At 57.3% G+C, this 24,011-nt stretch overlaps 1 protein-coding gene across 1 annotated transcript; it reads right to left on the bottom strand.

The window, feature by feature from the left end:
* Positions 1-14,636: 14,636 nt before the first annotated feature.
* Positions 14,637-21,794, bottom strand: LOC112411262 (transcriptional enhancer factor TEF-4-like). Its single transcript, XM_024762228.1, is given in 5 exon segments — positions 14,637-14,907; positions 14,910-15,255; positions 16,625-16,726; positions 17,346-17,389; positions 21,698-21,794. Coding segments are annotated over 5 exon segments (846 nt in total). The 3' UTR covers positions 14,637-14,650.
* Between the last annotated feature and the right edge of the window lie 2,217 nt (positions 21,795-24,011).

Raw genomic sequence — 24,011 nt, 5'->3', positions numbered from 1 at the left:
CAGAAGTCCAAAATCAAGGTGTCGGTAGGGTTAGTTCTTTCCAAGGTCTCTCTCCTTGGCTTGCTACCTCTTCACGTGGTCTTTGCTCTGTGCACATGTGTCCCCAGTGTCTCTTTGTGTGTCCTAATTTCCTCTTCTTACAAGGACACCAGTCAGACAGGATTAGGGCCCACTTTATTTATTTATTTTTTTTTTAATTTTTATTTTTATTTTTTGCGATACGCAGTCCTCTCACTGCTGTGGCTTCTCCCATTGCGGAGCACAGGCTCCGGACATGCAGGCTCAGTGGCCATGGCTCACAGGCCCAGCTGCTCCACAGCATGTGGGATCTTCCCAGACCGGGGCTTGAACCCGCGTCCCCTGCATCGGCAGGCGGACTTTCAACCACTGTGCCACCAGGGAAGTTAGGGCCCACTTTAATGGGGTGTGCATCTCACAAGAGTTTGCCATTATTATTAATTATTATTAATAATATTTGAACTTAATTACCTCTTCAAATGCCCTTTCTCCAAGTACAGTCATATTCTAAGGTTCTGGGGGTTAGGACTTCAACATATGAATTTTGGAGGGGACAAAATTCAGCCCATAAGCGCACTCAATAGCTGTCTGTCGGATAGGTGATGACGACGACGAAGACGATGGTGATGATAAACAGTCTCCCTTGAGTGGACACTTGGTATATGCCTGACCCCCAGGCTAAGCACCTTATTTACCTCACTCATTGTCTCCTCAAGTCTTAAAGAGGTGTCACCAACCCTCTTTCCAGATGAAGAGAGCAAATCTCAAAGAGGATCAAGAATTTACCAAACGTCACTACCAGGAACGAGAGACCGGACAAATTCAGGCCCATCTGAGTCCAGTCCCAGGTCTTATCCATCATGCTGGGATGCCTAACACTCTGGGACACCTCCAAAAGTAACAGCCCCAGCTGCCGACCCACTACCATAGCCTAGCACTGTCCCAAGTCTTTTATATACTTCACGCCGTTTAATGTGATCTTCCTAACAATTGTGTGAGATGGGCATTCCTTTTTTACAAATGAGATAATTAAGGCCAGAGACGTGAAAGCATTTGACTAACTGCTTAAAAGATAGATGGAAGGATAGATGGGTGGATGGATGGGTAGATGAGTGGATAGATTGTTGGATGAGAGATGGATGATGGATGAATGGATGGATAGATGGATAGAGGCTGGATAGATGGATGTTGGATGGATGGATGGATGGATGATGGGTGGATGGATGGATACATGAATGGATAGAGGGTAGATGGATGGATGGATGGATGGTAGATGGATGGGTGGATGGGTGGATGGATGGTGGGTAGATGGATGGATGGATGGATGGATGGTAGATGGATGGGTGGATGGGTGGATGGATGGTGGGTAGATGGATGGATGGATGGATGGATGGTAGATGGATGGGGGGATGGGTGGATGGATGGATGGATGGAGGGTGGATGGATGGATGGTTGATGGATGGATGGAGGGTGGATGGATGGATGGATGGATGGTAGATGGATGGGTGGATGGGTGGATGGATGGATGGATGGGTGGATGGATGGATGGATGGATGGTAGATCGATGGGTGGATGGATGGATGGATGGGTGGATGGATGGATGGATGGAGGGTGGATGGATGGATGGATGGTAGATGGATAGAGGATGGATAGATGGATGTTGGATGGATGGATGGATGGATGATGGGTGGATGGATGGATAGATGAATGGATAGAGGGTAGATGTATGGATAGATGAATGAATGGTAGATGGATGGGTGGATGGGTGGATGGGTGGATGGATGGATGGATGGATGGATGGATGGAGGGTGGATGGACGGATGGATGGATAAGTGCCCCATCAGGTCTGTATCCTAGGCCACAAAGGAGGGCAGGGCTACGGAGATGAGGCTGACGGCACCACTGACCAGGCTGCAGTGTCCCTGGCTCAGTGTTCCTGGCTCAGCAGGTCTTCTGGGACAGGGCTTCATGAACTGTGATGCAATTGTAACGCAGCCCAAACATCTCAATGACACGGGTGAATATCCGGATAAGTGCCATGCTACAATTTGAGTTCCCTGGAAGAAAGCAGCTCTTACATGGTCACAAACAAGTCCAGCTCGCCAGGCGAAGAAATGGCAGCAATAAGTCCTGGGTCACGTTCACCTGCACAAGAGCTGGGCACAGCCATTTACCGTGTGAATCGTGAGGTTGTTTTCCTAGAAGCAAAAGACATCCTTCAGCCTGACTCCTCCCGTCTGTTGAAGATCTTCCGGATGCTTCAAATAGCTGAAAGTAACCAGGCTGAAATAAACGTCTGTGAAATTGCAAGGTTGTTGGTGTGATGGTGGCAGGAACCAGATGTGCCATGTCCCCACCATGTCCCCGTCAGCATTCGGAACAGGGCCTGGCCCAGGGTTGGCACCACTAAATGTTGGCAGAAAGAACGAGAGAAGCAGCAGCCAGCCCCTTCCTCTGTGCCCTCACCCTCCCGCCCATGACCTTTTCTCAGGCGCCTCCCATTCTGTGCTGCTGTGGTTCTGCAGAGCGGGCATCCCAAGTGGGCCTCCTTCAGTCCCAGGGTGACAGGGACAATAAAGAGAGGGGTCTTACAGTCCACCTCTGAGCAGCACTCACGGCTGCCAAGACCCCCTATAGGGGGTAAATCTGAGATCGCCCTCCTGGTCCTACACACAGGCTCCGGAAAAGCTCCGTGCACCCAGTTGAGAACATGGGTCGTGGCCGCTGAAGGGGCGGGGCAGCCACAGCACAGATGAGCCTCGTCAGAGACGGGCACTCAGGAAATATGGGGGGAATAAAACCATATGTGAGGCATCTTGGACTCTTCCTTCTCGAACTTACTCGAAATACGTCGGTATTTGTGTGATCCTAGTTTAAGGTCTGCTCCCCGGCTGTAGCTGCCCAGAAGTCCTTGTCTTTGCTTCTCCCTGACCCCCACCCCCAGCAGCTGGCCCAGAACCTGGCACTTAATAAACGTATGAGGCTCAATGAGTAGATCGTGAAAGTACGGGTGAATTTTGTGAAATTTATCACTGGCATATAAGGTCTCGAGGGCAAAAACTGGGCATTTTCCATCTCAAGATCACCACAGTTTGGTGTAGTGCTTGAAGCTTGACACCCCATAAATGTTTAGATTCTGAATTTTATTTAAATTTAACTGACCGGCCTCATAGAGGAAAGGAGGACATATTATTCATAACTGAAAAAAAATAAGAAAAAAAAATTTAAACAAAAATTCAAGAGCCCCTGGCTAAGCAGCTGAGGGGGGGCATCTGGAAGGGAGGGTTTTCATAATTCGTATCTTAGAAAGCCGGACTCACCATTTCCTGCACATGCTCACGTTTAATTCAGTGGTGAAGGATTCGCATCTACTAACAGAAGCAGCCCCGCCGCCTGGCCCTGGGAAACAGAGAACGCTCAGCCAGGGGCTCTGTGGAGCTCCAGCAATAGCCGGAAACGGGACGGGGTGGAGAAGGACCCTCAGGCTGGAGGGGAGAGGCCACGGGCAATTTTCTGAGCCACGACATGAGTGGATCCTGTGAAGACGGAGAGCCAGTCCCCCAGGGCAGACACGGTGGAGCCCCTCCAGCTTCACTTCATGCACCCATGGGTGCATGTGCATGGGTGTGCATATGCGACGTGGGTGTGCATATGTGACGTGGGCACACGCATGCATGTGCATGGATGTGTACGTATGTGTGCATATGTGCGTGGTTGGGCGTGTGTACCTCTGTGTGCATGTGTGGGCATGGCCATTGCTTGTGCCCACGTGTGTGTCCAATCCCAAACCCTAGCCAGAGCTGAGCTTCTCACCCACGTCGCACAGACTGCCGTGGTGCCCCTCCTTTAGCCGCGGAAGACTGGCCCAGGGAAGGGCTTCATCCAGAGACGGAGCCGAAATACAGGGCGGACAGACTTTTACGGGGCAGCTTGGATGAGGAAAAGGCAGAGACCAGGTTCACAAACTTGTTTTCTGTGAAAACACACAAATTTAAGTCTAAACGGTACCGAGAGAAAGTCCAGAAGTCTTTCTGCCAAACCTGTCGTCAGACTACTTCTGGGCGGTGGGGTTCAAGATGACTTTCCTTTTTCTCTTCACTCGCCTGCATTTTCTGTGTTTCTGCGGTGGGTGTGGGCTGCTTGAGCTACTAGTTGAGATCCTAGGAGTAACCGCTCATTTTAAGAGCCTGTCCAGGAATGTCTCAGGAGCACAAGCAGGGTCCCGGGCCTAAGGTGAGGCGTTTGTAGAGTGACTTTTCCACATGCTTTCTGCACGGAGTCTCACCTAGACGGGGACGGTCACATCCACCACAAGGAGGACAGGGCAGAAGTGCTGGGAGGCCACTGCTGCCCAAGACCACAGGCCGGCAAGAGGCAGCACCTGGACTCAGGCAGGTCTGTCTCCCAGCCTGGGCCCTTGGCGGGTCCCCAAGAGGCTCTAGAAGCGGGGGATCGGCCCCCAGGGAGCAAGGCATTAAGACGGGGAGTGGGGTCCAGCACACTGCCTACCCAGACACGCTCGCTGCAGCTTGGCCTCGGACGCTGCCTGCTCTCTGTGAGATCCCAGGGTCCCTGACGGGTGCACGCCCACCCACAAGACTACACAGGTGCGGGAAGCGGAGCCCCAAGGTGGGCACAGGCCTTGAACTTCTCCTGTCCAGAAGAGCACTGGACATTCTCTCTCACAGGTGCCCAGGGTCTCCCCAGGTGTAGACCAGCTACCAGGTGGACACCCCCCAAGAGACAAGGGGAACAGAGGGCTTAGAAGGGCAGACCCATCCTGGTGCCGCTTAGGGAGAAGTATCGCTGCCGTCGGGGTTCCTGTCGCAGAGCCCTGGCGGGCTCTGAGCTCTGCTTTCCTTCGCTCTTTCCAGAATGAGTTCTTTCTTCCCTCACCTCCTCCCATGGTCACATCCCTGTTTTCTCCTCCACCAAACCTCTGTGGCTCCAACTCGGTGACGCAAAGCAAACCGGAGGGGATGAATTTTATTATCCTAATAAAATTTCAATGGATGTCATATGAGTCTGGGAGTTTCATGTCTGCACAAACCTTTGTCTCCATTGAGTCAGAAAATAAAAAATAAAAAGCCTGCTCCCTGCGGCTCTGTAGTCCAAACACCGTAAACTCCAAAGATTAGAGAGAACACGCTGGCGAGGCCCCTTCCCTGGTGTGGCTAGCAATGGCAAACAGGCCTCTGATTACATTTCCTGCTTACAACTGGCGAATAAAATATTTAGACAGTATAAGCTGAATGTTCCAGGCCCAGCCGGCCCGCAGCTGTACTGCTCCGTGCAAATGGGAAGGCAGGAAGACAAAAAAATTTCAAATTAAATAAATGCCGCATAAATGCAGATGTATCGTTTTAAAAATTCATCAACACTAACACCCTGAGCAATTTATCTTGGTTTCAATTTATTTGGGTCTTTTCTTTTAGATGAAAAGACCCATCTAACGTCCTGAAGGGATGACATTTAAGCATGAATGTTTGAGAAATCCCATTTCCCAGTGTGTGAGGTGTGTCCCAGCAAGCCCCCGAGTGGGGGACCCCCGAAGTCCCTTCCGAGCCTGACTGACGGACAGAGGGGTGACAGCCAGCATGCCCCGTGCCAGCGCTGGGACCCGGGAGTCCCGCTCAAGCCTGAGCTCTGCCTTGCCCACCCGGGCTCTGGACATCAGCTCTGCCTGTGATCCCCCGGGCAGCCCCGGGGACACCCCAGGCCTCAGTTTCTCCATCCGTAGTGCGCGGGTTCAGCAGGAAGCAACCGAGGGTCGTGCGGGCCTTGACCGCACCCACACAGGCACCCATATGGCACAGTGCTGGGTGGACGGGCATCCCGACAGCGTGACCACCCCCGGGAGGGGAAAGTGTGCTTTGCAGGAGGCCACATCAACCGAACTGGGTGCAATCAGGCTACACTTCTGGGAATTCCTTCCTGTTTTGCAAAAAAGTAGAGCCAAGTGTGGGCCCCAGAGGAAAAGATGCTGGTCCCCAGCATCCAGCGGCCAGAGGCACAGTGGAAGGTAAAGGACCGACCTCGGGGGCCGTGGGGCAGGCTCCATGCACACGGTGACAAGCTGGCTCCGAAGCCCCATCCGTCGGAGCTGGGGCCTGTTCCCAGGAGACGCCGGCTCCACTGGGAAACCAGCCAACTGCTCCCCGCAGGGAAGTGTCTCTCTGTAGCCACTAATGGAGCCCTGCGTGTGCAGGATGCCGTCGGCAGAGAAGGGCATTTATAACACCTAACGCGGGGTGGAAGGGCTCAGTCACTGCGCAGAGCTCGGGAGGCGGCTGCTGGCAGGTGGAGGGAGAGCAGGGAAGCAGTGAGGGGCCCAGGACCCCCGGCAGTGACAGGCACTTATGGGTCTAGGCGCAGACAGCCGGCCCAGGGGCCCGGATGAGCAGGACACCAGGATGGGTGGCAGGTGGAGGGACCGGAGGTGTGCAGGGGCCTGGCGGGGACACCCGGCTGTGGTTCATCATGAAGTCCCTAACTTTTTCTGGATTCATCCATCCACACTGTTCCCACCAACCGGGGCACCAAGGCCTTCAGGGAAAGTGCACAGTGGGCAGGAAGGGAACGTGAAGCTCACCTGGCCGGTGGGCCGATTCCCTCAAGCTCCAAGCAGCGGGGGCCTCCAAGAAGTGCCGGGGGCTGTGCTCTGTCCCCGGGGGCCTCTGTTTATCTTCTGTAAGATGGATAATCACGGGCCCCCAGGGACTCCCTCCTGGCTTCAAGGACACTGGCCTGGCCAGGCTGCTTAGCGACAGACTTCACCGCTACCACCCTCCTCCTTCTCACCAGCCACGGTGGTAGCCAGGGCTCAGAGCCTAGGGCAGGGTCTGCACTCCCCTGCATCCCTCAGGGAGCTTCGGTTCCACAGAAGGGGCAACTCCTGCGTCTGATGGAGCTGAGGATGGCACGGACTCAGGGTCCCCGTGCTCCGGGCCGGGGCAGCAGCCCCCCGCCACACTCCCTGGGGTGTCCCCACCAGCCCCTAAGGCACCTCTGTGTAGATGGGGCACCAGGGCTCCCACCCCGAGGGGCCACACCGAGACGTTTGTGGACCCCAGCACCGTCCCCGCTGTGCCTGACGGGTCTGTCCACCCTGCCCCTGTCCAGCTGCCCAGCCGTGGCCTGGGGAGGTCCACCAGCTCACTCAGAGGACAGCATCACCCAACGGCCTGGGCATGCTCTCCAGCTCCCACCCCAGCCCGACCTCCCTATGGAGTTACCTGTCAGCCTGCCTGCACTTGGCCCTGCGTTTTCTCCAGGTTCCTGGAGGACATGGGGGAGATGGGGCTGCAGGAGAGCCTGGGCCCCGGCAGTCACCTCCAGCACAAGGGAGGCTCTGCCGTGGGGTCCCCGTGTTCGGGCCAGGACACAGGGACCGCTGGACAGAAGTCCAGGCTCGGCGACAGGATCTGCCCACCTTGGGGGGGTCCTGCCCTGCCGGAGTCTGTGCCCGCTGACAGCCAAGTGCCATGCGCAGGTGCAGCAGGTCCCTGCCTGGGGGCCCTGGGGGCCCCGGAGGCCCCACCCCCCCAGGCTTCCTTCAGCTTCTCAACATTCCCAGCTGCAGGTGTGGAAAGGCCAGGTGCCAGAGACAGCAGCTAGGTGGGAACTGGGGTGTGAGCCCCCCAGGAGGCAGGCTGGGCGGGTCCGGGGCGCTTCTGTGCTACAGATGGGTCAACCCAACCGAGGCTCAGAGAGGGCAGAGAGCTGGTCTTCTCAGAGCCCAGGGGGAGGGCTGGTCATCTCGCGCACCACAGGGCCTGGCCGGGCCTCCCACCCTCACAACCCTCCCCCTGCACACACAGGCACACGCGTGCACACACGGACACAAGTGCGCACGCACGCACAGGCGTACGCACAGAAGTCAGAAGACACACGCACACACATGCCCTCGTCCAGCTCCACTGGGGAGTGGTTTCCTGGTCAGAACCTCATTCCTCCTGGTGTGAGTGGACAAAACCCACACAGCCTGTTCCAAGAACCCGGCAACGAGGGGTTTCACACCCCCTGGGAGAGGGGGGCTCTGTCGCCATCGCGGTGCTGAGGCCTTGACCTCCCCCAAGCCCTCCCGGTACCCAGACAGCCAGACAAGGGTTGAGGCAGCGCCATCTAGTGGGCGCATCCGGTGCTGCACAGGTGGGCCGGGGTGGCCACCAAGGGTGAAGCCACGGACCCCACCATCCCCGGGAGGACAGAGGATGGACGTGCGGAGTCTTCCCTCCTGTGGCCTGCATGGACAGCACCCCAAGGATAGAAACAGCCTCTGCACAAAGGCCCTGAGAAATGCCATGATAGAGCAGCTGGCATGTGAGCCTCTAAAAACAAAAGAATATATGTGGCTTGAGTTCCGTGGAACCCCAGAAATGCCTGCTCATGTGGCGGCAGCTGAATGTTTGAAAGGACGGGCTTGGGATTTTTTCCCCCTGTTTTTTTTTTTTTTGCGGTACGTGGGCCTCTCACTGTCGTGGCCTCTCCCGTTGCAGAGCACAGGCTCCGGACGCACAGGCTCAGCGACCATGGCTCACAGGCCCAGCCGCTCCACGACATGTGGGATCCTCCTGGACCGGGGCACGAACCCATGTCCCCTGCATCGGCAGGCGGACTCTCAACCACTGCGCCACCAGGGAAGCCCTCCCTATTTTTAAAGATATTTTTTAAATGCCTAGCGACACCCTGGGAGCCAGTGCTAGGCAAGTGACACATGTTTAGATGCACGCGTGTCCCCTCTCTGCCCCAGGTCCTGCCGAATCGTGGCACCCTGGGCATGGGTAGGGGGTGGAGAAGGCTCCACCCTCAGATGAGGGCAGGTTGGAATGAAATGGCACGTGCAGGGTGCCCCCCCGGGGCTCTCACACCCACGATTATTCTGCAAAGAGAACAGTGTCCCTGATTGCTAGCGGTCCGTCAGCTCTTGCCTGGCGGCTGCAGGGCTATAAACAACCAGAGCTCTGAGCAGTCACCTGGGGAGAGCATCTGCCTTCACCCCGAGACTCCGGGCCTCCTCTCCAGGACCCCGCTCACCTCGAGGACGGCCACAGAGTGGGGTTCTATGCACGTCAGGCAGACGTCAGGCAGAGTGGGCACCCTCAGTGGGGCTTGGGACACCCACCACCTGCTTGGACCCTCACTCCCTGTGTGAATGGAAGTTTGCTTTTCAGACACCATTGCTGGGATCCCAAATATACACAAGCCAGCACTAAGCGGGGACCTCAGCCTTGGGGGAGGCCGGCATCTCACGGCACCAGTAGGCTCAGGAGGAAAGATGTGGAGGGGACAGGCTGGTCATCTTTGCCATCAGATGTTAAAAGCCACCTGTCATGCTGGTGGACACAAGGAGGTGACACCATCAGACTCGAGAGAGAGCCGCCTGCCTGACAAGCACCTGTTCAGCCCCCAGACTCCCCCGCTGTCTGGCACTCGGTCGCAGGGCTGGGGATGGGGCGGGACGGCCTTTCGGGAGAGAAAGTGGGAAGCTGCTCCTTTGTTTTTGCACCTCGTCTCCTGAGGGCCTGCGCGTGTATGTGTGTATGTGCCTTTGTGTACATGTGAGTGCACGTGTGCTGCCCACGTGTGTACATGTGTGTGCATTTTGAGCGTGTGTGCATATGTGCCTCTTGTATGTGCCCACGTGTTGCATGTGTGTGCTCGTGGCACATGTGCATTATGCCTGTGTTTGTGTCTATGTGCCTGTGCGTGCATTTGTGTGCGTGGTACACGTGTGTGCGTCTACGTGTATGCACGTGCATGGGAATGTCTGGGTAGCTCCAGGTGGAGGCCCACCACCCTGCCTGGGGAGCTTGAGCCTGTGAGGGCCTGAGGGCTCCCCCCATCCCCTCAACTGCAGCCCCAACCCAACCCTGATCCCCAGCAGGACAGGTGTCCCGGGTGAACCTCCCACCCACAGACGTGGCTGCTGAACCCACATTGGCCTTCGCCCCTGCAGGGACCACCCCCCCAGCCCCGCCTGACTCAGGGGCGGCCACCCAAGGACTGCTGGCAATGTGGGCGTCCAGTAGCAGAGGATAGATGGGGGTCTGTTTGTCCAGCTTCTCCAGGGACCCACACCTTCGACCACCCCCCTTGCTATCCACGTGGCGCTCCCAACAGGCTCTTCCCCCTGCTGTCTACACGGAGGAAGTGTTCCAACTCCGCGCACACCCTTCAGCCCTTGCGGGCGTGCAGACCGCCCACGGGGTGTCTCTTGTGCTCCCTGAGCTGCCATGCTCCTCGCTGAGCTGCTGCCCCTAGACGCCCCAGCCCAGTGTGTCACCACACTGACCCCTGCGAGCCCGGCTCCCTCCAGGCCTCGTGGTGCCAACCCCTGCAGCAGCCATCGGCGTGGACCTTTCCCTGGTGCCAGCCCCACCTGAGATGGACTTTGCTACCTGCATCCCTGCCAGGGCCCTCATCTGCTCTTTCCCTACAGCTTGGCTTCTTACATTAATGATAGGTTTGAAAAGGAATCAAACTGGTGTTCTAGAACATGCCCTGCACTGATTGTGTAAATAAAACTGTAGAATGACAAAAAAAATCAGAAGAATTGGCGGCACCCCCTGTCGCATTTCTCACATCCCCCTGGCTCCGCACCCACTCCCCTCTGGCTTCCAGATTTTTGGCCACCCACTCCGAGAACCAGGTCCCTCTCTGGGCTTGGGTGACTTCCCATCCCCAGTCCCCAGGTGTTGGTCCTTGTACCTCTCTGGCCCCTCCTCCTCTGTTGGCTTCACTGCCCCCTCGGCTGGCCCATCACATCTGGCTTGGGTCCCCACCTGTGCCCTCAGCTCAGGCCTCTCCTGCAGGCTCTGGACACACAGATCTGGCTTCTCCTCGTCCCGGAGACCCAGCGGTCCAGATGCCACCTCCCCGTCAACCCCATCCACCACCAAGGCCATCAGCCATCTCCCCTGGTCCCCATCAACCCCAGCCACCGCCTTCTCGCCCCGCTCCTATGTGCCTCCCCCGCCCCGGCTGCCTTTCCACCCCGACCCCTCCCACGGACCCACAGACAGATTTCTGTCACGGCACAAACCTTCCGTGCCACCCTCCTGCCGGAAAGCCTCAGGGCTGGCCCGTCTTCTTAGGACACAGCCTGCTCCCTGCCAGGCCCCACCCTAGCCTCACCCCTGCTCTTGACACCTTAGCGCCCTGGCGGTCCTGTATTCCCCACACTGGCCACACTCACTCCCACGACCAGACTCTGTTCATGACACCCCCTCTGCCGGGAATCCTTCGCCCTCCCCCACCCCCTGTTGAAATGTCTCATCCTCCAAGCTTTAGCTGCAGTCACTCCCAGCGAGGTGCTCTGACTCCCAGAATCAGCAGGTTGCTCCTGGGACACGGGGCTGTGTGTGGTGAGGGGTCACGTCCATCGCCCGGCGTCTCCAGTACCCCTCAGAGGGGGACCGACCACATCCAGGGCACTCACTGCTGTGTCCCAGCCCCGCCCGCAGCCGGCACACCTGCGCTGTGCAGACGGCCTCCAGCCCGCGGATCAACACCCCTCCCGGGGGGCCAGACCCACTGAAACACGTGGGGCCCTCATCTCGCTGTCCCACGGGAATGGCTGGGAGAACACCTGCACACAGGCAATTCAGAACATAGGACAGGATGTCTGAGCCCCCGCACTGTGCCGTGGACGCGCTGGACTGTCCTGGTTCCGCCCTGAAGAGCTCTGATCAGGACTCCACCCAAGTGCTCAGCAATCAGCAGCATCTCCTGGGCACAGCTCTCCAGCATCCGGGCCCCGAGGAACCCCTTATTCATCCTACAGAAACTGGACGGGGCTGGGGCCGGGCGAGCCTCTCTGCCTCAGCCTCAGCCTCTGCGTGGCGGCCATCTGGTTTCAACTCAGACATCACCCATTGGTGAAGGCACCCAGGACCCCATACTAGGAATGAGGGATCCCCCCCTTGCCCAGAAAACTCGCTCAGGTTTATTTTCTTGTCCATCGCAGCAGCAAATCATCCACTCCTTTCGTTCAACCACTTACTCCCTACCGTCCCTCCCCCCGCACCAGAGTCGTCTACTCCAGGCCGGCAGGTATTTGGGATCCTGCACCCCTTAGGCACTCAATACATGTTTGTTGAATGACTAATGGAAAGACTTTCGGGCCTGCAGACAGTGGCGGCCCCAGGAGAAATCTCCCCTGGGCTTGGGGAGCTTGAGAGCAGGCGGTGTGGGGTGAATCCCTCGAATCCCCAGGCCTTCCCCAAGCATGGCCAAAGCCAGCTGACTGAGTCTCCAGCAAGGACAGAGCTGGGTTCCAGTGGGTGACCCGCCTCTCTGATCCTGTCTGGACCCTGCTGCCCAGAGCCTTAGGCTGCTCACGGCGGGGCAGCTTCATCCCAGGGAGCCACGCTCAGTAAGCCTGCCCCAGGAGAGCTGCTGGTGGGGACACAGGGCTCAGACCCCTTATCACCAGTCCCTGCGCTGGAAACCACAGATGGGGAAACTGAGGACTGGTCTCCAGTCAGGACAGGGCACAGGCCCAGGATAAGCCCCTTGTTCCTCCCTGGAGGCCAGGGCTGCATTTCTGCTGACCTCCTCCAATTGCTCCCGTATCCTGCCCACTGCCTTCCCGGCAGGGTTCAATCTAGCAAGTGGTTGTAGCTTCTCGGGTTTACCTCCTTCCGCCAACATCATGGTCTCTGATGGCGTCTGACTCACTGCAGCCGAGACCTCTGTGAAAACTCGGGAATCAGGGGAGGCAGGGGAGGCCTGCCTTCCGCCCTCCTCTCCAAGCGACTCACCCCCAGGCAGGGCCACCAGGCAATATTCCAGGGAGACCCTTGGGCGGAGGTGCTGCTGGCCCAGCGTGAATGACCCCTAAGCACACGAAGCCCCCAGCCAGGCCTCCGGTGCCACTACAGACCCTGAGGCCCTGGAGCCTAGAGAAGCAGCCGCTGCTGGATCACAAAGGATTCAGCCCTGGAGTGGGAGGCTGAGGACTCTTTCAGCTGCAGAGACCCCGGGGGGCCCAAGTGGGGCCCCGAGAGAGCCAGCTCTCCCTGAGCCCAGGTGAAAGGGGCTTCCCGGCCTCCAGCTCAGAGGTTCCCCAACAGCCTTCCATCCCGTGCCCAGCTGGCTGTGACGGTGTGTCTCTGGAAGTCTAACCTCACTCTCTCTTGTTGCAGCTAAAGTTCTCTCCAGAAGCCAAGATCCCCAGGAGGGCCCTCAATCCCGTGTCTCAAACCCGCGTGCAAATGGCTCATGGTCCAAACGCACGTGGGGCGTGCCCACGGGGGCCAGTCCCCCAGCACACTCTGCCCAGCAGGGACATGCGGGGACAGTGCTCATGGTGAGGGGGTGGGGGCCCGAGGGGGGAGCAGCATACCCAGGGCACCGGCCTCTGGTCCAGACATGCTGCAAACATTAACCTCCTTTGGTCTACACTCATCCTTCCAGTGTTCCCGTCCCGCCCTCGGCTTGCTCAGGCGCTGAGCTGAGTGAGGGCCTGAGGAGAGAGAAGACCCAGGAGCTCGGAGAGCCCAGGGGGTATAGATTTGTGATGGTCCCCAACCCAGGGACAAGCGGCGCAGGCCCAGGGTCAGGGTCAGGGTCAAGGATGCCTTGGCCAAGCGAGGCACAGGGTGGACCACGGGAAGAAAACACTGACTCCCAGCCGTGCTGTGCCCTTTCCACAGAGGAGAGACTGAGGCCCCCAGGCCGAGGTGGTGTGCGGGCTACCACGAGAGCGGGAAGGAGGGCTCGGCCTTAGCAAGATGCAAGTCGTGCCTGTGCGGCCTCGGGCCTCCTCCCCCACGCCCTGCCCCGTGTCGGCCATCCCCGCAGATGCTGGAGATGTAGCACCTGCTACAAAGCCCTGGGGCAGCCAAAGACTTGGCCGCCCCTTAAGTGTCAGGCCCTGGAGCTCCACTGCGCTCCCTCCTTGGAGCTGCCAGGACCACAGGAGCCCCCTTAGTGGGCTTGCAAAGTGCTTCTTTTTTTTTGGTAAAATAGCTTTTTCCTCTGTCAAAACACAAACCAACACACTTTGGGGGGAGGGGAGGAGAACGAGGCAACACAGTCTAGCCCCATGGCTCACTTAGAGGAGGACGTGAGATTTAAAAGCTCACCCCACTGCTTGCCCAGCTGAGAAAATGTCACGACCCTAACACCCACTTATAAATATCTCTTGTCATATTAAAAAATATATATATATTTCCAGGGCCCACCTGGCTCTACTCCTGCACAGAAAGGGTTAACCTTCAAAATTCAATATCAAGGTCCCGGGATGGGGCTGGTAAGGAGAGGCAGCTTGGGAAGAAGGGGGGTGCTGAAAAACAGAGAGGGACAAGCCAATGTGTAACTGGGGCCCTCCAAGACCTCCAAAACAGAGAAGGGGGAGGATGCCTGCCAGAGACAGAAACCAGTGCTGTGCCAGGGGCTGTCTCACTCCTGTCCCCAGTGTCAAATGCTCTGGAGTGATCTGTCCTTTCAGACACCCCTGTGAGGTCCCGATATCAGGATGCATCCTCTCCTCTCAGTCCCAGCCCATTCAGCTCACCACCGAGCTTTAAAGGTCCTAAGAGGGAGCAGCCCAACCCCTGCCCCAAGTTAAGAAGCGTGAGGAAAGCTGGAGATCCTTCCTGGGAGGGGCCACTTCTGGGGTCCCCCTTCAGTCCCTGACCAGGCGGTAAATGTGGTGCTGGGCCCCCCGCTCACTGGTGGAGACCTCGAAGACATAGGCGGTGCAGAGCAGCAGGTCCTGGGTGTCTCTGTCTGTCACCACCTGGAGGATGGTGCGGTCCTCCAGGACACTGGTCGTCATGTAGCGCTGGGGCAGCTGCCACAGCTTGTGTGGAAAATTCACCAGGTACTCACGCATGGGTGAGCGCAGCAGGCAGTGCACGAACCTCCCGTCCTCCAGCTGGCACGCTCTGTCTCTACCTTCTCCACCACCTGCTTGCCAGAGGAGCAGACCTTGGAGGAACAGGTGAAGGTCATGTGCTCCAGGCTCTCATGCTGGCTGCTCACTCCACAGAAGCCACCACTGCCACCGCCGGCCCCCACCTCCTCGCCACTCGGGCCCCAGTCCAGGTCCGCCCAGAACTCGACCAGGAAGGAGGCGTTGGGGGGCCCACGATCATACAGCTCCCGCAGACCACCCTTTATCTCAGGGAGTGTGTCATAGATCTGCCGGACGTCCACACTCTCGAGGGGGGTCGCTTCGGGGCTGGGGCAGTGCTGGCCGATGTGTACAAACAGGTGCCTCCGCTCAGCCTGCAACACCACCCCGCAAGTATGCGCGGTCTGAGCCCCAAATTAAATTGGAGAGAAACTGCAGGAATTTAAGAGACTCAGTGAAGTCGCCCGAGGGAGCAGGGGTCAACCCAGCGGCCTGGAACCCAGGCTGGGCTCCCCCCGGGGCTGCCAGCGGCCACAGCCAGGATACCAGTCTGTGCACGAGGAGGTGTCAGGAGCCGCCAACCATCTCTATCCCCGTCCGCTCCTGGTATGTGGGCAGATGTTCCTCCAGCGGCAGAGGTCAGCTACCTCGAACCATGATGCATTCGGAGCTGTGCCTCCTGCACAGCACGTCAGCCCAAAGAGGTGTGTGAAACCGTGAGAGTTCTAGTTAAATCTACCACCCTCATAAGTAATGGCGTGACTTTATAAAGGAATTAATGCAGGCCAGGTTGGAGCTGAGTCTGGCCTGGGATCAGGGCTCAGCCTGCAGAAGGAAGAGGGCTCAGTCTGGAACTAGGGTATGAAGTGATGAGGGCTGAGCCTGAAGCCTGGATCGGGGCTGAGTCCGGGGGAAGGACTGGGCTCAGCAAGGGGCCCCAGGCTGAGAGGCGGAATTTCTTCCCCGAACAGCCAAAGCCCAAGCCACCCACGTGATCCTCTTCTTGCGCTGCTAGCGGCAAGATATTTTCACCAGCTGCCCGATGCATCGCCCATAAAGCCATAAAGCAGGAACTGACTGAAATGGCCCTTTCTCTGCCTGTATCCTCGGGCATAAATTTAAATACAATGGCAATCTAAATGCCTGCGACTCTTGAGTTGTCCTCGTGGGGCTGTCTCTCCGGGCTGCGTGGGGAGACAGAATGCCACCCTAAACCCGTCCGCCTGTGCCACACGGGTGAACGTCGGTGGGGGTGGCAGCGGGGAGGGTGGGCAGCCCTTGGCAGATGGAGCCGACACGTGGGACCGGTGCCTTCCCCTCTGCTGATGCCGGCTCCCAGGGGGACAGGAGAGACGCTGGGTCACCCGAGGGAGGGGCTGCACCTCCGTCCACCTGGGAAAATGGGGAAATACACAGCATCTCTTTTGCACGCTCTTTGTAAGACTTAACAGGCACTGAGCAGACTCCCTACCCACGGTAAGTGCTCGTAAATATCCTGCGTGTCTCCGCCGGGTTGAGAACCCACAGGGAGCGCCGACGGGGGACTCAGCTGATCCAACTTGTGTGGAGCACCCTTCTCAAACCCAAGTGTGTGGAGGAACCCCCAGAGTGCTGGCTCCACCCCAGGTTCTGAGCCAGCAGGCCTGGGAGGGGCCTGAGAACGTGCATTCCTAACAGGTTTCCAGCTGGTGCCGCTGGCACGGGGACCACACTTGGAGACCTGCTGTGCTAGAGAAAGCTCGCCCGGTAGCGGTGACTCATGAGCAGCAGGCGGGTACGGGAGGGCAGGAAGACGGGCGGAGGGCCTCGCTGCAGCCCAGGCCGGAGGCGACCAGAGGGCTCTGCCTGCGTGGGGGCAGGGAGAAAGGAGGGGCCGCCATGCCTTGGTCCGCCCCGGCGCCCCAGCCCTGCCCCAGCCCTGCGCATGCAGAGCCCCCTCGCGCAGGGTACCCTGTGCGCACAGCACGGGCAGGGCACGTAGATCAACTGCAACCTGGCCTCAGGCTCCTGCCCACGAGCTCCTCCCTCACGGCAGCAGCCTAGACACAGGCTCCACGTACCGGTGGACAAACCAAAGCTCAGGAAGGTGAGGACCCACCACGTCCTCTGGGCCAGGGAGTGGCAGCTGCTCCCCAAATCCAAATCCTGGGCTTCCTTCCCAAGCCCCTCTCCAACCTTTCTCCCTGCAAACTCAGAGACTGAGCTTCCAGCCAGGTCCCAGGTACAAGCCCTGGTGTTTGGGGGTACATGCCAAACCCACGGTGCCCTTAATCTGGTCCCGACAAGACTGGACCCTCCCCTCAGCCTCCATCCTCTGGACGGCCAGGCCACCCTGTTCCTGTCTCCCAGTGCAGCCCCAGAGGAGGAAAGCCATCAGGACATCACGCTGTCGGGAGCAACGTGGCTTTTACGGATGGCCTTTGCCAAGATCCGCAGCCTGGCACAAACAGGCAGAGGCCCTCACCAACAGTGAGGAAGGAAACTGGTCACAGGATGAGCTCCCGGGACCTGCAGGGGGAGGGAATGGGGGCTGATCTGGTGACATGGGTGGGAGGTGAGGGCAAGAGCCAGCTGTCACGAGGGGCTACAGGCTGGCGTAAGGACAGGTGTGATCGGGTACCTGAAACGCTTCCCGTGGAGCAGTGGGCAGACGTGAGCTCAGCGGCGTGTGCACTCAGCTGTGTGCCCTCAGGTGTGCGCTCACAGCCATATGAGGAAAGGGCTCGGGGGCTTGTAGAAGGTTTTGCAAACAAGAGGGACTTACTGTTCCACAAGCAGAATCAAGGGTCAGAGTGTAGCTGTGGGCAGGGCTCAGGGGCTCTCTCTGGATCGGGGAGCAGTGACGAGCTGAGCGTCTTGTTGGTCTGGGCTCAGAGTCAAGGTCATCCCCCAGCCTGGGTGCAGAGCCCTCCATAGCTGGAGTCCAAGGTCGAGCATAGGTCAGGGCAGAGCCTATGCTGTGGACGGCTGGACACGAAGGAGGCAGGAGAACTTAGCAGGGAGTGCCCGTGCAGAGCGCAGCTGCAGGGCCCAAGCAGCTGGGCATAGAATAGATGGTGTTCACAGGCAGTGGGGTCGGGGGGATACTCCTCCTTTGACTCAGCCACGCCACTTGTCTACAGTCTGGCTACGGTCACTCAGACCCCTCCCGGCCCGAGGTCAATCCAGTGCACTCTCTGAGGGGCTCGCCAGTGGGTCAGGCTTCTCTGACTCCATTTCCTGCTTCCACCAGGCCCACCAGCCTCCACCAGGCCCACGGGCCTCTGCCGGCCCCCACCAGCCATCCATTAGCCAAGATGAGTCCCCACCTAGATCCGTTCTACGTCACCACCGGCCCTGACCTGCTCCCTTCTCTCTGCCCTCTGCCAAACCAAACGAGGGACACACACCCCCAACCCTGCAACACACCACCCCTGAGACCGAGACAGAAGGTGGGGACTTTAGCTGGTGACGCAGGGTAATGACAAGGGCAGAAAAGGGGGCGCTGGAAGCTGCACAGCAGGAGATGCACAGCTGACATCTGACTTCCTTTTCTAGAAACCTCTTGGTCTCCCTGGAGAAGAGCCCGATTCCAGGGTGAAGCAGGGTAAGCGCCTGGAGCATCCTGTGACGTCAGAAAGTGAAGGGGGCGGGGCAAGGAGCCAAAGGAAGGAGCTCCCCCTGCTGGAGCAGCCTGGGAAAAAGATAAACACCGGGAGTGTTACATTCACCCATAACAAAGCGAACGTCTGCGAGCCCGCACCGGCATTAACAGATAACTGGATAAATAATTAAGTGGAAGAGAAGGGACGAATCTTCCCTAGAGAAGAATTCTAATTAACACATGTAGAAGGAATGAGGGGAATTGGATACGCCATGAGCACGCCGCTGCCAGCAAGACCCACCAACGGCAGCTCAAAATCATGAACAAAAGTTTAAGGAAAAGGAATGAATTGTAAAGTCTCCAATTACTTCCCTCAAAGATATTTATTAGTTATGAAGAGAAAAATAGTAACTTTCCGGTAACTTTTAAAAATAGTAACTTTGCAATAGAGAAACCCGACAAACACCGGTTTGATGGAGGGATCAAGATTAACACCACCTAAGACCTACAGACATCAGGGCCTCCCCACGTGACAGCTGCAGGGGGCGCCTCCCTTCTCTCATATTCCTGCCCAAAATGCAGAGCCTCCATCTAATTGTGGAAAAAGAAATAGTTGACAAACCCAAATTGGGGCACATTCTATAAAATAACCGAACAGCACTGTCCCAAAGGCAGAGACATGAACAGAATGAGGGAACAGCGCAGGCAGAGGGCTCAGGAGAGCAGATGACAAAATGCAAGGGGCCGTCTGGGGCGGGATCCACATCGGATCCTGAAACAGGGAAAGGACTTCAGTGGAAAACTGGGGAGCCCGCAGTGAGGTCTGTGGTTTGGGGAACAGTCTCACACGCACGGTAATATCTTCCCCTTGCTGACTGTATTACAATCAGGCAGGGATGTTAGGGAGGCTGGGCGGGGTAGTATACAGAAGATCTCTGTCCTAGTACACAACTCTTCCTTTTATTTTGAGATGATTTCAAGCGAAGAAAGCATCTCCTTGGCCACATTTGTGTGCTTGGACCCCAGCCTGGCCCGGAGCAGCTCAGTCTTCTGTCTGCTTCTCCCCTCCCTTCCCCAACCCCCCACGTCCCCCAGCCATCCCTGAGCAGAGCTCTCCCTCCACAAGCAGCTCATTCAGGTGTGTTCCCCAGTGAAAACAGTTTCCTCCCCGACAGGAGAGCTGGCACTAGCCAGCAAAGAAAACTTTCTTACCTGAGAATTGCCAAGCAGCCCTGAGGGGGAGCCCCACACCCACTGCCCCCAGTGGGACCAGTTCCTGCCTCCGTATGCCATGCCCTAGAAAGATGACACCTGCAGTGGGCAGGCCAGCCCTGGTAGGCATCGCTGTAGCACTGGGCCAACTCCTAGCCACTGGCAACTCTGTTGGTGGCTGCCGTGGGGTCAGGCATCCAACCTGGTCCAGGATGACAGGTCACATGACACAGGCTATAGCAGCCTTTACATAAAAATCCTTTTTGAAAAAAAAAATGTCCGCCCAAACTATTCTACCGTCTCCCACCTCTCCTTCTACCTAAACCCATCTCAAATTGTCCATTTAGAAATTTCTTCTAAAGGATTTCCCAATGCTCCCCAGTCCCCCTTTAGGGAATTGCAGGATGGCCCCAACAGCCAGCCAGAAAAGAGAAAACGCAGCCACCACTCGTGGCCTCACGTCCCCATGCTGCACCCAGAAGGGCCCCCCTTAGGCTCCGGGAACACAGAGAAACACCCCCGAACTGTAAGCCTCTTGTCCCAGCCCACGCCCCACCCCAGTCCTCCGAGAACTGCAGCGCCCGAGTCATTTCCATCCAATCAAGGCGGCAGCAGGAGGTATCTGTGAAACACGCCGTATGACTTCACAGTGGGAAATAGATTAATAAACCATTATGATAAGCCAGCTGATTATTAGCAGGAGAACGAGGCTCTGGAGCTAATTGAAGCCATCCAGCAAAATGTCAGCGCCTGCCTGGGGTACGAAATATTCATCGCACCCAAGCCCCAAGCAGAGAGCAGAGGTCTGTATGTACCTTTCCTTGTATGGCCAGTGTCAGACGGGGCTCCTTCCCCTGTGGCACAGTCAGGGCCATGGCTCAGAGCCACCTACTTACCGGGGCAGTGGACGTGTCCAGAGGGGCATGGGGTTTGGTTACAGATGTGGTCCTTTTCTTGATCCACTTTAAGAAAAGAGAGAAATTCTTGTGAGTGTAGAGAGCTTATGGGATCTCACCTGGGGGAGGACATTTGTCCCTGGGAGGTGGGGTTCAGGGACGCCTCTTCTGTTGTATTTCAGCTGTGCTCCCTGAGGGGCCTGCCGCATCTGTTCCACAGCCTGCAGCAGTGCCATTCTTGACCCTGGAGTAGCCCTCAGCCACTTCCCTCCCCTGACCTTTCCCTCCCTGTTGCCTGGCCAGCAGCCAAGAGCTCTCTCCTCCAGCCAGGGGTCTTCAGCCAGCTCCAGTCACTGTGGGCGTGCAGGACAGGCCGGCCCCTGTGTGATGCCTTGTCTCCACTAAAGCCAAGAGGGGGCAGTTTCTCAGTCCCCCACAATGTGGAAAATATTAATGGCCTCTTCCCTACTGTCATGGCAACCACACTTTTTACAAAGTAGGGCTTCCCTGGTGGCGCAGTGGTTAAGAATCCGCCTGCCAATGCAGGGGACAAGGGTTCCAGCCCTGGTCCAGGAAGATCCCACATGCCGCAGGGCAACTAAGCCTGTGCGCCACAACTACTGAGCCTGTGCTCTAGAGCCTACGAGCTACAACTACTGAGCCTGCGTGCCACAACTACCGAAGCCTGTGCACCTAGAGCCCGTACACCGCAACAAGAGAAGCCACCGCGATGAGAAGCCCGCGCACCGCAACAAAGGGTAAAACCCCCGCTCGCCGCAACTAGAGAAAGCCTGCGTGCAGCGACGAAGACCCAACGCAGCCAAAAATAAATAAACAAATACATTTTAATAAATAAATAAATAATTAAAAGTATCCAACCTTCTATTGTGTGTTGGATGTGAGATTGACATCAATTTTTCTAACACCAAAAAAAAAAAAAAAAAGCTGCTCTATGCCATTTTTTTAATTAAGGTAAATTAAAATGCCTCTGGTTTGAAGATATTTTAAAGACTTTTGTGACAGCCTGAAGATTGTTACTGCCCCCCTGGGTCTCCGGCTGATTCCAGCTGCGACAGCGTCTGCGATCTGCCCTCCGGCCAAGACCCCGGGGCAGACGCCCCCAACCTGGCATGGGGACAGAGTCCCAGAACCCGCCCTGAGACCTGGACGCTCCCAACTCCCGCTGGGGGTCGGAACGGATGCTGCCTTTGGGGAGCGCCATGCCCGGTGCTTATGAAAAGCCAGATTTAATAGACATGCCACCTCCAGTGGGTGCTACGAAGCGACACCAAAGAGTGGAGTTCCGATCCATCTTACAGTGTGGGTGACCTCAAGAACAGGGTGCTGGTGGAGGGAACCAGGCACTCTCCCCCACGTATTGTGATTCCACTTGTAGAAGAGGCAACTCCAAGACAGAAAGCAGATTAGCGGTAGCCGGGGGCTGGGGCAGGCATTGGAAGGGAGCGCTGGTGGGGACGGGGGCTCCTTAGGGGCAGCGAGATGTTCTCCAATTGATCGTGGTGTTTGCACAGCTCTGTGAACGCACTAAAAATCACTGAATTGTACGGCACATGAATTATATCTCAATAAACCTGTTTTAAAAAAAAAAGAAATCACTATACAGAAATAACGTATTTATTCTGAAAAAAGAAATGTATAAACACATATACCCTCTTACCTAGCGATTCCACTTCTAGGAATTTTTCCTAAGGAAATAATGAAGGACATGCACATAAATGCTTTCATACTTTAAAAAAGACATTAAAGTGTCAAGTGAGAGGGCTTTGAAGAAATTACGGCGCTTGCATTTACTGGAGCACTGCACAAATGGCGACTTAACTCAATGTGGTAGAAACGCATCTACTGACATGGATGTGTGTCCACGATAAACTGTTGAGTGAAATCAACAGGGAACAAAGAGCAAATGTGGATCCCGTCAAATGATATGCCTCGCCTACATGGGAGAGCGGTCGCTGAGTTATACACAGGGGCTACTTCCAGATAAGGGCTTTGGGAGGATTTTTTCCCCTCCTTCTTTCAATTCTCAGGATCATCTAGCTTTTCCATTTTGACCTGTGTTACTGGTGTAATTCTTTTTTGGAGATGGCCAGAGGGAGGGCAAGTAAAGAGAAGGATGGTCTGGTCTGAGCAAACAGAGTCTTTGCGGGGAGCAGAGCAGAGCGGCCTCCCCAGCAGAGAGGGCTCTTGGAGCTGAGGACCTGGGCACCTGGGCAAGACCTGCCTCTCTGGTCCTCCGTCATGTATAAAATATATGATAAATCCCACCTGGAATCCTCGCTCCCATGCTGAGCCCCAGAGGCCCCGAGGAAGCCACTGAAGGAAGACAGCTGTGGGTGCAGGAAGCCAGCCCCACATCCTCACGTCCCAGGGACCAGGCCTGGATGACGAGCTCGGGCCCCGGGCCAGCAGGTCGGCACTGTGCCTGCTCCCTTTGCCGGTGCATCATTTCCTGTTACTCAGCATCACTCAGCCCGGGAGATGCCAGCCTGGGGCCGCGCCAGCTGCTGAGAGGAGCTGCTCCCTGTTCCGGGCACGCTCGGCTGGGTTTGGGTAGCCCGGGCCTGAGCGGAGTTGACAGCGCTGTCTGCTCCATCCCGAGGAGGGTAGCTCTGCGAGCAGACACAGCAACACCCAGCGCCTGCCTGAAGTGGGGCAGGAGCCCCCAGCTTAGCCCTGGGCCCGCCGCCCCTCCATGGCCCTGCACAGGTGCAGGAGGCTGTGAGACAGGACTACCCCAGACACCAGCCTCGGGTGATGAGGCCGGAGGTTCCATAGGGACAGTGGCAGGGCTGTTGCAGAGGGACGGCACGATCCGTCCGGCCCATGGCGTTAAGTGAGCACGTACTAACTGCTCTAATGGGCTGTTTCCCTTACCCCTCACACCAGCCGGGTACCCAGGCTTACAGATGAGGGACCAAGGCCCAGGAAGTTTGTTGCCCAACTTGATTACTAGCTGGGCCCAGACTTAAGTCTGCCTGAGTGGGGAAGCTGTGCCCCAGGCTCGCTGTAGAGGGTCTGGGTTGCCAGGGTCGGGCTGCCCACCAAGCACCCACAGGCCTCCAGACTGGGCCGGGGGCCTGGCAGCTCCATCCCCGTGGGGAGGCAGGGAAGAGGCTCCATCTGAAAGACTGACAGAGCAGGCGGGCAGGGTCCCGGTGGTCATGGCCTAGGGCAGCCTGTGGTCTCCAGAAGCTCCCGCAAGACAGGCAGGGCCAGGAGCCCGGGTTGGGCCTGTGCCCTTGGGGAGGAGAGGAAAAGTGGAGCCTGCCCACTGGGGGAGGGCCTGTCCCAGCTCTGCTTCCCAGAAAACAGGCTGCAGGAGCGTGGGCCCTGGAGGCCCCCCTGTAAGGAGCTGAGGACAGCAGGTGGGCAGAGAACAAGGCGGGCCTGCAGTGAAGGTGCAGCGGCCGAGTTTCCG

The sequence above is a fragment of the Neophocaena asiaeorientalis genome, unplaced genomic scaffold, assembly GCF_003031525.2.
Source record: "Neophocaena asiaeorientalis asiaeorientalis breed wild unplaced genomic scaffold, Neophocaena_asiaeorientalis_V1.1 scaffold78, whole genome shotgun sequence".
Taxonomy (NCBI): domain Eukaryota; kingdom Metazoa; phylum Chordata; class Mammalia; order Artiodactyla; family Phocoenidae; genus Neophocaena; species Neophocaena asiaeorientalis.
Note: the sequence above shows the minus strand (reverse complement) of the source record. Positions and strands in the feature narration are given on the sequence as shown.